General features: G+C 38.5%; 1 protein-coding gene across 1 annotated transcript in view; it reads left to right on the top strand.

Moving 5' to 3' along the window:
* Window positions 1-17,701, top strand: part of herc3 (HECT and RLD domain containing E3 ubiquitin protein ligase 3) — a 61,616-nt gene that overhangs the window by 12,023 nt on the left and 31,892 nt on the right. The window contains exons 11-21 of the mRNA XM_039687048.2: window positions 257-316; window positions 1,285-1,396; window positions 2,228-2,417; window positions 2,530-2,693; window positions 2,889-3,002; window positions 4,295-4,318; window positions 4,404-4,493; window positions 5,206-5,376; window positions 5,499-5,642; window positions 6,972-7,138; window positions 10,299-10,362. Of these exons, the coding sequence (XP_039542982.2) occupies window positions 257-316; window positions 1,285-1,396; window positions 2,228-2,417; window positions 2,530-2,693; window positions 2,889-3,002; window positions 4,295-4,318; window positions 4,404-4,493; window positions 5,206-5,376; window positions 5,499-5,642; window positions 6,972-7,138; window positions 10,299-10,362 (1,300 nt within the window). The remainder of the gene's footprint in view (window positions 1-256; window positions 317-1,284; window positions 1,397-2,227; window positions 2,418-2,529; window positions 2,694-2,888; window positions 3,003-4,294; window positions 4,319-4,403; window positions 4,494-5,205; window positions 5,377-5,498; window positions 5,643-6,971; window positions 7,139-10,298; window positions 10,363-17,701) is intronic.

Below are 17,701 nucleotides of genomic sequence, written 5' to 3'. Positions count from 1 at the left end.
TAAATGGTTTACTGTGACTTTTGATCAATTTCATGCATCCTTGCAAAGTTAAAGTGTCAACTTCTTTAAAAAAAAAAAAAAACAGTTTTTATCTGGAGGTGAGGAAATAAAACATGTTAGGCCAATTTTTTTTTTTGGATAATATTCATTAGTGATTATTTACATCAGCAGAAAATAAATATTTTCAATAATTAATAAATATTTTGTGTATAATGTATCTGTTATGATTTCGATGCTGATTTCCCTCCCCTTCTAGTGACATCATACTCCTGATGTCCTCGACTGCATGCTGGAATGCCAGCTTTTTGGACCAAAGGTGAGCAGTTAAAATGTTCCTCCCTTGCATTTTCAATCTAATTAAATGTAAATGTCATGTCAATAAGCATATGCACACAGGGTGACACCATGGAGAACGGAGCGCTTGTGAATTTTACATAGGTGACTTCTTCTTAATGTCAGGAGGCAAATTCTTCACAGTCACCCCGCAGGGCTCCCGGTTACAGCTCAGCCTTTAAAAGAGCAGTCCCTCTTTCAGAGAAAGCATGATTCGATGGGTATCTTTTTCTGACGAGAGCCTCTAGAGACCTCATTCTGCCGGATGCAGTCCTTGATGTTCATAATCTGCACTGCATTTCAAGAGATTATCTGCTTACATAAGGAACAACTGGTGTCGCTGGCGTTCAGACGGGGTATTATGGGTTGGGAGGTCAAGTCTGCATTTTATAATTCGGTTTTGAATATTTGATTAAAACTCTGCTGTGCACATGTCCCAACTCGGGGTTGGCGGGCATTTGGAGCGACACATGGTGCACACGATGAACTCTAGATCCATTTGAAATCTACAAATTAAAGAGGATCAAACTCATTAGATCGATTTTAATTGAAAATATCCACCTGAATTCTGAATTGAAATGAATCAGATAGACCAAATCTTATTGAAATAAATCAGATTACTCAAAATGAATATGTTACTCAACTGAATTGAATTGGAATGAATCTGATTATTCAGATCTATTTGAATCTAGTTCAAATGAGTCAGATTGATTCATTTTAACTGAACTGTATTATGGTTAAACACATATTGCCATCTCATTGAAACGGGACTGGTATTAAAAACCTTTCTTGGCGTGTGAAGAGTCGTTTATCATAGAAGGTGAACCATGAACCATCTTACCCTGACGTGCTTAAAATAGACTGGTCTATCTTAGATTAGTACAGTATTAGATTTCACATCTTGTTGCAAACCAACATTTGAAAACTAATTTTCACCTGCTGTTTTCACAGTGATGACGGACATTTCAAGACAAACCCCAAAGTCCCGGGCATCGATTTCAATGCTGTCCGGCTGCTTTTTGAAATGCTGATGAAACCAGCCTTCGCAAGACTTTTGGAGCAGGTGTGTGTGCTTTGATACGTCACCATTGCCTCATCATTTATTAACACACTGCGTACTTGGAAGGCGATTACTCGGCTGCGAACATGATCAAGTTTCTAACACATTTAAAGCCTTGTTTGTGTTTTAACTGGGTGAAATGTGATAAACTTTCCAATCTCATTTGAGGAATCTTCTGATTATACGTTATTACTGTGCAAAAGTTTGCAGTTATAACGGCTGCATATATTTGATTCAAAATACAGTAAAAAAACAGAATTATTATGAAATATTTATTATTATGTAAAATGTAATTTATTCCTCTGTTTCAAAGCTGAATTTTCAGCATCTTTACTATCTTCAGTTCCACATGATCCTTCAGAAATCATTCTAATATGCTGATTTGATGCTAATGAAACATTCACTAATTATTATTAGGGATGGGCAACGATTAATCGCATCCAAAATAAAAGTTTGTGTTTAAATAATATATGTGTGTGTAGTGTGTATAATTAATTTGTATATATAAATACCCACACATGCATGTATATATTTTATATATATTTTTTCACAATTAATATTATATATAAATATAAATATTTGATATATTAATAACATATTTTTCTTAAATATATACATGCATGTGTAGGTATTTATATATACAAATTAATTATACACACTACACACACACATATATTATGTAAACACAAACTTTTATTTTGGATGCTATTAATCGCGATTAATCGTTGCCCATCCCTATGTTGAAAACCGTTCATACTTTAGAAATATAAATGTCACTTTTGATCATTATATATGCATTTAAACTATAAACCTCTCTCAAATGTGTTCTTCTAGGCCACAAAGAGCTTTGAGAGTCTCCTGATCCCCCAGCTGCCCTGCTCTCCTCCTGACGTGGAAGCCATGCGGATCTACCTGATCCTGTCTGAATGTCCCGCTCTCCAGGACTCCAAAAACTACATCTCTCTCACCATCCCTCTAGCCATGGCCATCCTCAGATTGGACGCCAACCCTAGCAAAGTGCTCGGTATGACGTCGCCAACACGTTTCACCGCCTATAAACACCGCTAACTGTTGCTTCGTTATCAAAGTCCAAGATCAAAACGGCTTTTGAAATGAATCTGTATGCTGTTTCTCAGATAACTGGTGGTCCCTGATGGATTGCAAGGTTTTCTCCAGACTAGTGGAGATGTACAAAAGCATCGTTGTGTTTCTGTTGACTGGCGGGAAGGCGCTCCTGGTGCCTGTGTTCATGGAGAGCTACACCAGTGCCGCCCTCCGACTGCTGGAGAAACTACACAAGGTACGACCAAAACCCACACGACAGATCTCGTTTTTAAAGAGTAAATGATAAACTGCTTATTAATAAGCTATTTGATTGAATATTCCCCAGCTGCATTGCTGTTTTTCATGTTTTTTCGGACATACTTATATAATTTAGCTTGTGTTGTTGAATGATAAACTACTGTTAGTGATGGATCCAAGTATTTTGCTACAGGTCAATCTGAAAGCCCATCATGTGGAATACAACACCTTCTACATCCCTGATATCACCACCCTGGTGGACATCCAGGAAGACTACCTCAAATGGTTTCTGCGCAAAGCTGATATTGTGCGTATATTGCTGCACATATTGCAGATTATGATTATGAACAGTTATGAATTTATACATTTGCATGTACAGTATATGTTTCCATCCAAAGTTGCAAATTGGGTCCCCCATAGTTTGAACACGCCTGCTACGTTTACAAAAAAAAATTATCCACCTCAATGCAGCGCTTAAGCTTTTTCGTCACATTTTTTTAATTTATTTGCGTCCTGGCATTTCCATCCAGTGTTTTTTTTTTTTTTGCGTTATAACCCAAAATATGCATATAAATAGGTGGATGGAAGCATAGCTAAAGTTAAAGGAGTAGTTCACTTTAAAAAAAAAAAAAAACTTTTGCTGATAATTTACTCACCCCCATGTCATCGAAGATGTCCATGTCTTTCTTTCTTCAGTGGAAAAAATAAATTAAGGTTTTTGATGAAATCATTCCAGGATTTTTCTCCATATAATGGACTTCAATGGGGTCCAAACGGTTCAAGGTCCAAATGAGAGTTTCAGTGCAAACTGTTCAAATGGCTTTAAACGACACCAGACGATGAATAAGGGTCTTATCTAGCGAAAAGATCGGTCATTTCAAAAATAAATAAAAAAAACGTTGTTTTATACGCACAAAAAAATTTGGTTCTGACTCGAAAAAAGATTCATTAATTTTTTTTGTGCGTATAAAACGTATAAAAGTTTTTTTATTTATTTTTGAAATGACCGATCGTTTCGCTAGATAAGACCCTTATTCATCGTCTGGTGTCGTTTAAAGCCCTTTGAACAGTTTGCAGTCGTTGAATGAACCAAATGACTCGAAAAAAGATTTGTTCATTTTGTTGAATGAGTTCGAACAGGAGAGTCACGAATGCGCATCAGGGCGAGCATTTGTGCTTATAAAACTTATTTTTTAAATAACCGATCGTTTCGCTTAATATTACCCTTATTCATCGTCTGGTGTCGTTTAAAGCCCTTTGTAGCTGCACTGAAACTCTCATTTGGACCTAGAACCGTTTGGTTCCCATTGAAGTCCATTATATGGAGAAAATCCTGGAATGTTTTCATCAAAAACCTTAATTTCTTTTCGACTGAAGAAAAAAAGACATGGACATCTTGGATGACATGGGGGTGAGTAGATTATCAGCAAAAGTTTTTTTTAAAGGGAACTACTCCTTTAATGTGAACGTGAACTAGACCCCACTATGCACACAAAATGTTATAGTTTCACATAGACGCCTCAAATCTTGATCATCCCAAGCTGAAAAATAGAAGTACCTCAGAATTGTAACATATGTTCTCGTTTTGTCTTATTGTAGAAAATGCGATACCCTCCAGTGCAGGTTTGTTTATTTAATAACTCAATATCAGTTTGTTTTTAGACGGTTGTGATGGTCTCAGCTTGATCATCTGAGTCTTATTTCCCAGGGTTCTGTCACGTTATGTGCCTATCCGTTCATATTGAACGCGCAAGCCAAGACAACCGTGCTGCAAACAGATGCCGAGCTGCAAATGCAGGTAAAGGAACTAACACAACTCAACACTCAACTTTTAGGATTGTTGTACTGCTCACGTTTTTGACAAAAGTTTGGGGTCGGTAAGATTTGTCAATGCTTTGAAAGAAGTTCACCAAGGCTGCATTTATTTCATCAAAAATTTGAGTAAAAATATATTGTGAAAGTTCAATTTAAAATAACTTTTTTTTATTTTGCTGTAGTTTAAAATGTTATTTAATTCTGTGATGTAAAAATTATTTTTTTAGCAGCCATTACTTGCTTTGATTTGGTTCTCAAGAAACATTTGAATTATTATCAATGTTGAAAACGGTTGATTCTTTGATGAATAAAAAGTTCAAAAAGTTTAAAATCGAAATCTTTTGTAACATTACTGTCAGTTTTGAACAATTTAATTCGTCCTTGCTAAATAAAAGTAGTAATATCTTTTAAAAAGAAATCTTACTAAAGCTGATCTTAGCTTTTACAAATAGTATGTCATATATTTATAAGCATTATGCATTTTATCTTCAAAAAATGTTGTTTTGACAAACAAAATGTTTCCTATTAATCTACAAAGTTAAATCTGACATATTACATTAGTTCAATGGTGCAGTTACAGCCTGGCAAAAACATGATTTTCCATTGGTTTCAGAGCAGGTGAATGAATATTACTATCTCTCTTATGAATCTGACTTATTATTCAGTCTTGTTTTGCCTGCTTCATTACTGTACAGATGGCTGTAAGCGGCGCTAACTTGCACAACGTCTTCATGTTGTTGACTATGGAACCTTTGCTAGCAAGGAACCCTTTCCTGGTGCTTCACGTACGCAGAAATCACTTAGTCAGTGACGCTCTCCGGGAGCTCACGGTCTACAATGACGTAGACTTGAAGAAGCCACTCAAGGTTTGTCTTTGTCATCCCATTGCAAAATGCACAGTTAAGTTTTTCTAGACCACATTGTAGCATATTTTGACCAAGAAACGCCTACTTAGACATACGTTTGACTTGCATATTAATCATGGCAGGTCATCTTTGATGGAGAGGAAGCTGTAGATGCTGGAGGAGTCACCAAGGAGTTCTTCCTGCTCCTGCTGAAAGAGCTGATGGATCCGATCTACGGCATGTTCACCCAGTATTCAGAGTCCAATCTGCTGTGGTTCTCTGATAAAGTGAGTTCAGCCTTAGTTTTTAATACTGATTTCAACATTAAACTAAGATAATGAAAAGGGTTGCATCTTTTCTCCTTTTTTTGGAGTTATTTTGATAATATGTCCCAGATATAATGTGAATTCAAAACAGAATTTAATTGCATATGCAGGGTACTCCAAAAATCTTAATATCAGTTGAAATGTTTGAGCAACATTCAGGATTGGGAAGTAAAAACTTAATTTTCTCCATAAGGAAATTGATTTTTAAAGACAGTCCTACTGTGAGTTCAGAGGTTGTTAATCGATGGTTTTGTTTTGATTTGACTGAAGCCATCTGTAAGATTTATTTTTGAATTTGAAATCTTTATTTCGAACGTAAAAAGAAAGTAAATAAAATAAAACAAAGTTTAAAAACTTAGGAAAAATTAAAACAAATGAGCAGCAAAGAAAAAAAAACATTCTTTGCTGTTGACATACTTCTATTATATGTGCGAAAAGGAGTAGGAAGAAGTAAAACTAAAATAAAGGGAGTGATTCTTAATTTTTTATGAGGTTCATCATTTTTGATTGTAATTCTTTCCCTCACTTTAAGGAATAGTTCACATACAAATAAAAATTCTGTCATTTATTTACTCACCCTCACGCTATTCCAAATCTGCATGAATTTCTTTCATCTGTTGAACACAAAAGAAGATATTTTGAAGAATGTCAGTAACCCCATTGACTTCTATAGTATTTTTTCCCACCTTGGAAGTTAATGGGGTCCACCAAATGTCTTGTTACTGACATTCTTTCATATCTTCATTTGTGTTCAGCAGAAGAAAGACATTTTTGGACGAACTATTCCTTTAAGCGATTGTTTTTTATGGTTTCCAAATACTTTTTTGCTTCACATTAGAGTATGTAATGTTGTGATTCACCTCGTAGCTGGTTTGTTTGGTTCATGGCTTATAATGCTTTGACAAAGAAACAACATATGGAAAAATACTTTTCTCTATACAGTAGGTGTTTCTCAAAGTGCTGCGTGATTGAGAACATCATCAGATAATCTTATGGGCCTGGTGATTTTGAAGAATCTGGAACAGCTCAGCTGTTTCCATGCAAACATGATGATCCTGCTGGATTTCTCTATGGCAGGATGACTTCAAGGGCACTGCAATGTGTACAAAACAAGACTACGACACGTGATTGTACAAAGTTTAAAGAGTTTCAATTACTTTCACTGCTGGCGAGATCTTATTTTGTTGACAAACTAAAGGGTTGTAAAGGAAAGATGGCTTTTAGATAAAGGAGTCTTGGTATGCAGAAGTATTTTTATGGATAACTCATGTGTGTGCGTTTGCATTGCAGTGTTTTGTGGAGCACAATTGGTTCCACTTGATCGGGATCATTTGCGGGTTGGCCATCTATAACTCCACTGTGGTGGATCTGCACTTTCCCCTGGTGCTCTACAAGAAGCTTCTGGATGTTTCGCCCACTCTGGATGACCTGAAAGAGCTTTCGCCTACAGAGGGAAGGTATAAAACATGATGCTTTTTTTGTCTTTGTCGGCACGAAATAAAAGATGGATATATGTCACAATAGGGAAGAAAAGAATATCACAAGTTAAACACAGCTTCTCGGCCCGGGACTTGATTTTATGAGGTTGGGGATTCTTTAAAACAGGTGGCGGATCCAGTTTGTTTAAATTAAGCCTGTCTGTATCTAAACTTGTACCACTTAGCTCTTGTAGGCAACATGTTGTTTTTCCACTAAAAGTCATCACTCGCTGATCAAATGAGCTCGGCCTCCCACAGAACACTGTATCACTGCCCTCGTTAGACTGAATCAATGGAGCTCCTGCGACCCCCGAGGCTTTACTGAGAAATCGAAGTCCTAAACGGACTGCATAGACCAGTGAAGAGGAACTGTTTTGTCTTGTTTTTTGCCCTACGCTGTTGTCCTTTGCCACTTTGGTTACATAAACAGGTTGTTTTTTTATGTAACGTTAATTAAAAGCCACCCAAAAAGCTTTTTGAAGTTTGTGAGTCAACATCAGACCACTAAATGGTTGCAGAAGGAGAGACCAGTCGGCTCAGAGTTGATGTCCGGTTCAAGCCTGTAATCGTGTTTGTGGTTTGCGTCTTCAAGGCTGTTTCCCACATTTCATGAGTCATATCACCGTATGAAAACAGCCATCAGTTGGCCTTGACCTGGCAATTACAACTCCATGGGAGATGATTTTGTTTGTGTGCTAATGCATTTAAAAGGGTCTGGGATTAATTGGCTTTCTCTCAGTTAGATGTGTTTGACAGTCCTGCCAAATTGTTGGATTTATCCGTGGATGGGTTTTAATCTGATCAGGAGCTAAGGAAGGAGATTTACAGCAACATGAAATTGAAGAGAATACTCAACTTATTTGATTCAAAATAGCAAGTATGCAAATATAGGCCAGTCTTGTTATAGTTTTGAATTTTAAATTTTATTGAATGTATTTGTGTTGTTTTCCACTTGATGTTGCAAATTAAATTGCCGTTCAATTTAAAGTGAATTTGTTAACTGATAGCAGCATTAAAGTGCCCCTATTATGCTTTTTTGTATTACCTTTTGTATAGTGTGTAATATAGCTGTTTGTGAATGTAAAAGGTTTAATAATCAAAGTGTAGAATAAATGGAGTTATTGTCTCCAAAAAGAAATAACTGATTCTGAACTGCCTGAAACGAGTCGTCAGTAATTGACCTATGGCTAAGCCACACTCTCAAACGCGATCAGGGCAGAGTAGACCAATCACAACATACTGGGCCATCTGACCAATCAGAGCAGAGTAGACCAATCACAACAGACTGGTGGAAGCAAACCTCAGTGTTAAGAGGGCAATAAAGTTTCAATTTTAAGTTTAAACCTTTAAAGGGCACCTATTATGCCCCTTTTTACAAGATGTAATATTGGTCTCGGGTGTCCCCAGAATGTATTTATGAAGTTTCAGCTCAAAATACCCCATAGTTAATTTATTATAACCATTTGAAAAAGTCATTTTTGGGGCCTGTTTTAAAATGAGCTGTTTTGGGCTATATGACCTTAAATGCAAATGAGCTGCACATCCCCGCCCTGCCTTTGGATGAGGGCGTCACTTGCATAACTATGGCAGTCGGTAAGCAGAGGGGCTGAGAGAGTGAGAGACCCGCTGTTTTGAATGTCATTCAGCCGTACATGTTTGAATCGGAATATATAAATAGTCTCTGATCAGACCCAGATGACGAAGAGACTTTGGAAGAATAAACACAAATGAGAATGGACCAGTACATTTGATACATTTATGTACTTATAGAGTTGTAATCGTGTCCCCTTTGAAATTATGGATGTGCAACACTCACACACAGACACACACAAACACTAACGTTGGCGCAGTTTTTTGAAACTACATACACATACTGTGATAAAGTTTGCTACGTACAAGCGAAATTACATTTATGCGAGGGACCTGTTGCGTCATGTTTACTTGTCATACAGGTGCTTCTGTGGCAAATGTGAGAAGATGGCTAACTTACAGAACAACAACATATATGCAGTTTTTAATACACTATCTTTAAAAATATATATATTTATAAACATGTGGTAACACACTATACAAACAAGGTTTCAATTATATACATAGACATCCTATGACGATGACGACAACAACTTTAGACACATTTGTTGTCGAATTGGCTGACATCGACTGAAATGATTATTTGTTCAAAAATCATAAAATACACTTACTGTTACTGGAGATGTCGTTGGATCGCGACGCTCCACTCTTGAGGATTAACTTTGAAGCAAGACCTGCTTTGAATTGACCCTCGTTCACAAAACAGTCAGTCAGAAAATGATTCGCTCAAACATAAACTTATTTATGAAGGAAAGGCGCCACTTAAACTTCCAAAATTCAATACATCCACTGTGTTTTCAGTGGCTCTGATGTCGGAAATAAGTGAAAACTACTACTGTATGTCATTATTACATCCGGCTGTCGTTGAAACAATGGAGGATGGTGTGTACAGATCACCGAGGGCGGGGTCTACGCCACAACCACACTGTCAATCAAACCCCTTGCTCAATTCTACGTCACAAAGCGCTGAATCTTAGAACAGTTCGTTTTGAGACAGTGCTTTTGATTTATTGAGATTGTAAAAAAAAACACTGGGTGGATTTTTATCATTCTATGGTGGTTTTGCTCACACACTGCCAACACACATTTATGTTCAAACGCCATGTAATAGTGAAATTTCCATAATAGGTGCTCTTTAAATGTTACTACAGTAACTTTAAACATAATGTGGATGTATTCATGCAGCTAGCTATACACATGATATTCTAGTCCTTGTTTTGAGGCCTCAGTTGAATCTGTTTTCTGAGTTCGACTGGCTGCTTATGTGAAAAGCAAACATCATGATTTATAAGTGGTTTATAATGTCATAGGCAGAAGAGAGTCATTTGTTAAAAGTAGATGATGTGCTACTGTCCCAGCTCGGGTAAGCCGGGGTTTGCTCTTATTCCATGCAGCCGCTGAGCTCTTAGCTGCGATTACAGGAGAGAAAGACAATTAAAGGCCTGTCGATTACCCTACAGATAAAAGGAGACATTGAGAATATGAAAGTTTGGCTTGCGCATCTGTATATTTTCAGTGACTGTTTTGTCACGTGTCCATCTGTCTGCAGGAGTCTTCAGCAGCTGCTGGACTATGAGGGGGACGTGGAGGAGACCTTCTGTTTGAACTTTGCTGTAAGTTACTGGACACCATATTAAACGTGACCCCTCAAATGAGGCCACGCCAAGTCAAGAGCATGCGAATGTGACTGATGACTAATTCACCTTTGGCTAAGCCACGCCCTAGAATGTAGATTGACCAATCAGAGCGCAGCCTCATTTGAGGGGTCACATTTGAATCACGTTTGAAGATCTTGAAATCCAGAGTTTCAAGATCTTCTTGAAACTCTGGATTCTGATAGAGGGCCATGGGACTTAGACCTGACTGCAAAAATGGAGACTCTAGACCCTTCCAGAGCTGAGATATGGACATCCCACGTAGCATTTATGCCATTATAAATATCTCAATATCTCAGGTCTGGAAGGGTCTAGAGCCTCCATTTTTGCACTCAGGTCTAAGTCCCATGGCCCTCTACCAGAATGCATAGTTTCAAGAAGATCAGAGAAACTCAAAATTTTTACCCAAAAAAAAAAAAAAAACGACAGTGTTACCCCTGTCGTTTTTTTTTTTTTTTTTTGGTGCAAAAAAATAAGTTTTTCCAATCTTCCACTCTTCCAATCTTCCAATCTTCGACTGGGGTAACACTGTCGTTTTTTTTTCGGGTCGAAATTTTGAGTTTCGAGAAGATTGGGGATACTAAATTTTTCGCCCCAAAAAAAAAAACCGTAAGGGGTAACACTGTCGTTTTTTTTTTCGGGTCGAAATTTTGAGTTTCGATATCTCAGCTCTGGAAGGGTCTAAAGCCACCATTTTTGAACTCAGGTCTAAGTCTCAGTGCCCTCTATCAGAATCCAGAGTTTCGAGAAGATTGGGGATACTTAATTTTTCGCCCCAAAAAAAAAACGTAAGGGGTAACACTGTCGTTTTTTTTTCGGGTCGAAATTTTGAGTTTCGATATCTCAGCTCTGGAAGGGTCTAGAGCCTCCATTTTTGCACTCAGGTGTAAGTCTCAGTGCCCTCTATCAGAATCCAGAGTTTTGAGAAGATTGGGGATACTTAATTTTTCGCCCAAAAAAAAAAAACGTAAGGGGTAACACTGTCGTTTTTTTTCCGGGTCGAAATTTTTAATTTCGATATCTCAGCTCTGGAAGGGTCTAAAGCCTCCATTTTTGCACTCAGGTCTAAGTCTTAGTGCCCTCTATCAGAATCCAGAGTTTCGAGAAGATTGGGGATACTAAATTTTTCGCCCAAAAAAAAAAAACGTAAGGGGTAACACTGTCGGTTTTTTTTTCGGGTCGAAATTTTGAGTTTCGATATCTCAGCTCTGGAAGGGTCTAAAGCTACATTTTTGCACTCAGGTCTAAGTCTCATGGCCCTCTATCAGAATCCAGAGTTTCGAGAAGATTGGGGATACTAAATTTTTCGCCGAAAAAAAAAAACCGTAAGGGGTAACACTGTCGGTTTTTTTTCGGGTCGAAATTTTGAGTTTCGATATCTCAGCTCTGGAAGGGTCTAGAGCCTCCATTTTTGCACTCAGGTGTAAGTCTCAGTGCCCTCTATCAGAATCCAGAGTTTTGAGAAGATTGGAGATACTTAATTTTTCGCCAAAAAAAAAAAACGTAAGGGGTAACACTGTCGTTTTTTTTCTTTCGGGTCGAAATTTTGAGTTTCGATATCTCAGCTCTGGAAGGGTCTAAAGCCACCATTTTTGCACTCAGGTCTAAGTCTCATGGCCCTCTATCAGAATCCAGAGTTTCGAGAAGATTGGGGATACTAAATTTTTCGCCCAAAAAAAAAAAACGTAAGGGGTAACACTGTCGTTTTTTTTTCGGGTCGAAATTTTTAGTTTCGATATCTCAGCTCTGGAAGGGTCTAGAGCCTCCATTTTAGCACTCAGGTGTAAGTCTCAGTGCCCTCTATCAGAATCCAGAGTTTCGAGAAGATTGGGGATACTTAATTTTTCGCCCCCAAAAAAAAAACGTAAGGGGTAACACTGTCGTTTTTTTTTCGGGCCGAAATTTTGAGTTTCGATATCTCAGCTCTGGAAGGGTCTAGAGCCTCCATTTTTGCATTTAGGTGTAAGTCTCAGTGCCCTCTATCAGAATCCAGAGTTTTCGAGAAGATTGGGGATACTAAATTTTTCGCCCAAAAAAAAAAAACGTAAGGTGTAACACTGTCGTTTTTTTTTCGGGTCGAAATTTTGAGTTTCGATATCTCAGCTCTGGAAGGGTCTAGAGCCTCCATTTTTGCACTCAGGTGTAAGTCTCAGTGCCCTCTATCAGAATCCAGAGTTTTGAGAAGATTGGGGATACTTAATTTTTCGCCCAAAAAAAAAAAATGTAAGGGGTAACACTGTCGTTTTTTTTTCGGGTCGAAATTTTTAATTTCGATATCTCAGCTCTGGAAGGGTCTAAAGCCTCCATTTTTGCACTCAGGTCTAAGTCTCAGTGCCCTCTATCAGAATCCAGAGTTTCGAGAAGATTGGGGATACTTAATTTTTCGCCCAAAAAAAAAAACGTAAGGGGTAACACTGTCGTTTTTTTTTTTCGGGTCGAAATTTTGAGTTTCGATATCTCAGCTCTGGAAGGGTCTAGAGCCTCCATTTTTGCATTTAGGTGTAAGTCTCAGTGCCCTCTATCAGAATCCAGAGTTTCGAGAAGATTGGGGATACTAAATTTTTCGCCCCGAAAAAAAAAACGTAAGGGGTAACACTGTCGTTTTTTTTTCGGGTCGAAATTTTGAGTTTCGATATCTCAGCTCTGGAAGGGTCTAGAGCCTCCATTTTTGCACTCAGGTCTAAGTCTCAGTGCCCTCTATCAGAATCCAGAGTTTCGAGAAGATTAGGAATACTAAATTTTTCGCCCAAAAAAAAAAACGTAAGGGGTAACACTGTCGTTTTCTTTTTTCGGGTCGAAATTTTGAGTTTCGATATCTCAGCTCTGGAAGGGTCTAGAGCCTCAATTTTTGCACTCAGGTGTAAGTCTCAGTGCCCTCTATCAGAATCCAGAGTTTTGAGAAGATTGGGGATACTTAATTTTTCGCCAAAAAAAAAAACGTAAGGGGTAACACTGTCGTTTTTTTTTTTCGGGTCGAAATTTTGAGTTTCGATATCTCAGCTCTGGAAGGGTCTAGAGCCTCCATTTTTGCATTTAGGTGTAAGTCTCAGTGCCCTCTATCAGAATCCAGAGTTTTCGAGAAGATTGGGGATACTAAATTTTTCGCCCAAAAAAAAAAAACGTAAGGGGTAACACTGTCGTTTTTTTTTCGGGTCGAAATTTTGAGTTTCGATATCTCAGCTCTGGAAGGGTCTAGAGCCTCCATTTTTGCACTCAGGTGTAAGTCTCAGTGCCCTCTATCAGAATCCAGAGTTTTGAGAAGATTGGGGATACTTAATTTTTCGCCCAAAAAAAAAAAATGTAAGGGGTAACACTGTCGTTTTTTTTTCGGGTCGAAATTTTTAATTTCGATATCTCAGCTCTGGAAGGGTCTAAAGCCTCCATTTTTGCACTCAGGTGTAAGTCTCAGTGCCCTCTATCAGAATCCAGAGTTTCGAGAAGATTGGGGATACTTAATTTTTCGCCCAAAAAAAAAAACGTAAGGGGTAACACTGTCGTTTTTTTTTCGGGTCGAAATTTTGAGTTTCGATATCTCAGCTCTGGAAGGGTCTAGAGCCTCCATTTTTGCATTTAGGTGTAAGTCTCAGTGCCCTCTATCAGAATCCAGAGTTTCGAGAAGATTGGGGATACTAAATTTTTCGCCCCGAAAAAAAAACGTAAGGGGTAACACTGTCGTTTTTTTTTCGGGTCGAAATTTTGAGTTTCGATCTCTCAGCTCTGGAAGGGTCTAGAGCCTCCATTTTTGCACTCAGGTGTAAGTCTCAGTGCCCTCTATCAGAATCCAGAGTTTTGAGAAGATTGGGGATACTTAATTTTTCGCCCAAAAAAAAAAACGTAAGGGGTAACACTGTCGTTTTTTTTTTCGGGTCGAAAATTTGAGTTTCGATATCTCAGCTCTGGAAGGGTCTAGAGCCTCCATTTTTGCATTTAGGTGTAAGTCTCAGTGCCCTCTATCAGAATCCAGAGTTTCGAGAAGATTGGGGATACTAAATTTTTTGCCCCAAAAAAAAAAACGTAAGGGGTAACACTGTCGTTTTTTTTTTCGGGTCGAAATTTTGAGTTTCGATATCTCAGCTCTGGAAGGGTCTAGAGCCTCCATTTTTGCACTCAGGTCTAAGTCTCAGTGCCCTCTATCAGAATCCAGAGTTTCGAGAAGATTGGGAATACTAAATTTTTCGCCCAAAAAAAAAACGTAAGGGGTAACACTGTCGTTTTTTTTTTCGGGTCGAAATTTTGAGTTTCGATATCTCAGCTCTGGAAGGGTCTAGAGCCTCCATTTTTGCACTCAGGTGTAAGTCTCAGTGCCCTCTATCAGAATCCAGAGTTTCGAGAAGATTGGGGATACTTAATTTTTCGCCCAAAAAAAAAACGTAAGGGGTAACACTGTCGTTTTTTTTTTCGGTTCGAAATTTTGAGTTTTGATATCTCAGCTCTGGAAGGGTCTAAAGCCACCATTTTTGCACTCAGGTGTAAGTCTCAGTGCCCTCTATCAGAATCCAGAGTTTCGAGAAGATTGGGGATACTAAATTTTTCGCCCCCCAAAAAAAAACGTAAGGGGTAACACTGTCGTTTTTTTTTCGGGTCGAAATTTTGAGTTTCGATATCTCAGCTCTGGAAGGGTCTAGAGCCTCCCATTTTTGCACTCAGGTGTAAGTCTCAGTGCCCTCTATCAGAATCCAGAGTTTCGAGAAGATTGGGGATACTTAATTTTTCGCCAAAAAAAAAAACGTAAGGGGTAACACTGTCGTTTTTTTTTTCGGGTCGAAATTTTGAGTTTCGATATCTCAGCTCTGGAAGGGTCTAGAGCCTCCATTTTTGCATTTAGGTGTAAGTCTCAGTGCCCTCTATCAGAATCCAGAGTTTTCGAGAAGATTGGGGATACTAAATTTTTCGCCCAAAAAAAAAAAACGTAAGGGGTAACACTGTCGTTTTTTTTTCGGGTCGAAATTTTGAGTTTCGATATCTCAGCTCTGGAAGGGTCTAGAGCCTCCATTTTTGCACTCAGGTGTAAGTCTCAGTGCCCTCTATCAGAATCCAGAGTTTCGAGAAGATTGGGAATACTAAATTTTTCGCCCAAAAAAAAAAACGTAAGGGGTAACACTGTCGTTTTTTTTTTCGGGTCGAAATTTTGAGTTTCGATATCTCAGCTCTGGAAGGGTCTAGAGCCTCCATTTTTGCACTCAGGTGTAAGTCTCAGTGCCCTCTATCAGAATCCAGAGTTTCGAGAAGATTGGGGATACTTAATTTTTCGCCCAAAAAAAAAAACGTAAGGGGTAACACTGTCGTTTTTTTTTTCGGTTCGAAATTTTGAGTTTTGATATCTCAGCTCTGGAAGGGTCTAAAGCCACCATTTTTGCACTCAGGTGTAAGTCTCAGTGCCCTCTATCAGAATCCAGAGTTTCGAGAAGATTGGGGATACTAAATTTTTCGCCCCCCAAAAAAAAACGTAAGGGGTAACACTGTCGTTTTTTTTTCGGTTCGAAATTTTGAGTTTCGATATCTCAGCTCTGGAAGGGTCTAGAGCCTCCCATTTTTGCACTCAGGTGTAAGTCTCAGTGCCCTCTATCAGAATCCAGAGTTTCGAGAAGATTGGGGATACTTAATTTTTCGCCAAAAAAAAAAACGTAAGGGGTAACACTGTCGTTTTTTTTTTCGGGTCGAAATTTTGAGTTTCGATATCTCAGCTCTGGAAGGGTCTAGAGCCTCCATTTTTGCATTTAGGTGTAAGTCTCAGTGCCCTCTATCAGAATCCAGAGTTTTCGAGAAGATTGGGGATACTAAATTTTTCGCCCAAAAAAAAAAAACGTAAGGGGTAACACTGTCGTTTTTTTTTCGGGTCGAAATTTTGAGTTTCGATATCTCAGCTCTGGAAGGGTCTAGAGCCTCCATTTTTGCACTCAGGTGTAAGTCTCAGTGCCCTCTATCAGAATCCAGAGTTTCGAGAAGATTGGGAATACTAAATTTTTCGCCCAAAAAAAAAAACGTAAGGGGTAACACTGTCGTTTTTTTTTTCGGGTCGAAATTTTGAGTTTCGATATCTCAGCTCTGGAAGGGTCTAGAGCCTCCATTTTTGCACTCAGGTGTAAGTCTCAGTGCCCTCTATCAGAATCCAGAGTTTTGAGAAGATTGGGGATACTTAATTTTTCGCCCAAAAAAAAAAAACGTAAGGGGTAACACTGTCGTTTTTTTTTCGGGTCGAAATTTTTAATTTCGATATCTCAGCTCTGGAAGGGTCTAAAGCCTCCATTTTTGCACTCAGGTCTAAGTCTCAGTGCCCTCTATCAGAATCCAGAGTTTCGAGAAGATTGGGGATACTAAATTTTTCGCCCAAAAAAAAAAACGTAAGGGGTAACACTGTCGTTTTTTTTTCGGGTCGAAATTTTGAGTTTCGATATCTCAGCTCTGGAAGGGTCTAGAGCCTCCATTTTTGCATTTAGGTGTAAGTCTCAGTGCCCTCTATCAGAATCCAGAGTTTCGAGAAGATTGGGGATGCTAAATTTTTCGCCCCAAAAAAAAAAAACGTAAGGGGTAACACTGTCGTTTTTTTTTCGGGTCGAAATTTTGAGTTTCGATATCTCAGCTCTGGAAGGGTCTAGAGCCTCCATTTTTGCACTCAGGTGTAAGTCTCAGTGCCCTCTATCAGAATCCAGAGTTTTGAGAAGATTGGGGATACTTAATTTTTCGCCCAAAAAAAAAAACGTAAGGGGTAACACTGTCGTTTTTTTTTTCGGGTCGAAATTTTGAGTTTCGATATCTCAGCTCTGGAAGGGTCTAGAGCCTCCATTTTTGCACTCAGGTGTAAGTCTCAGTGCCCTCTATCAGAATCCAGAGTTTCGAGAAGATTGGGGATACTTAATTTTTCGCCCAAAAAAAAAAACGTAAGGGGTAACACTGTCGTTTTTTTTTTCGATTCGAAATTTTGAGTTTTGATATCTCAGCTCTGGAAGGGTCTAAAGCCACCATTTTTGCACTCAGGTGTAAGTCTCAGTGCCCTCTATCAGAATCCAGAGTTTCGAGAAGATTGGGGATACTAAATTTTTCGCCCCCCAAAAAAAAACGTAAGGGGTAACACTGTCGTTTTTTTTTCGGGTCGAAATTTTGAGTTTCGATATCTCAGCTCTGGAAGGGTCTAGAGCCTCCCATTTTTGCACTCAGGTGTAAGTCTCAGTGCCCTCTATCAGAATCCAGAGTTTCGAGAAGATTGGGGATACTTAATTTTTCGCCAAAAAAAAAAACGTAAGGGGTAACACTGTCGTTTTTTTTTTCGGGTCGAAATTTTGAGTTTCGATATCTCAGC

Source organism: Pimephales promelas, chromosome 6, assembly GCF_988280905.1.
Source record: "Pimephales promelas chromosome 6, fPimPro1.hap1.1, whole genome shotgun sequence".
NCBI classification, from domain to species: domain Eukaryota; kingdom Metazoa; phylum Chordata; class Actinopteri; order Cypriniformes; family Leuciscidae; genus Pimephales; species Pimephales promelas.
This window is presented reverse-complemented; position numbering and strand designations above follow the sequence as displayed.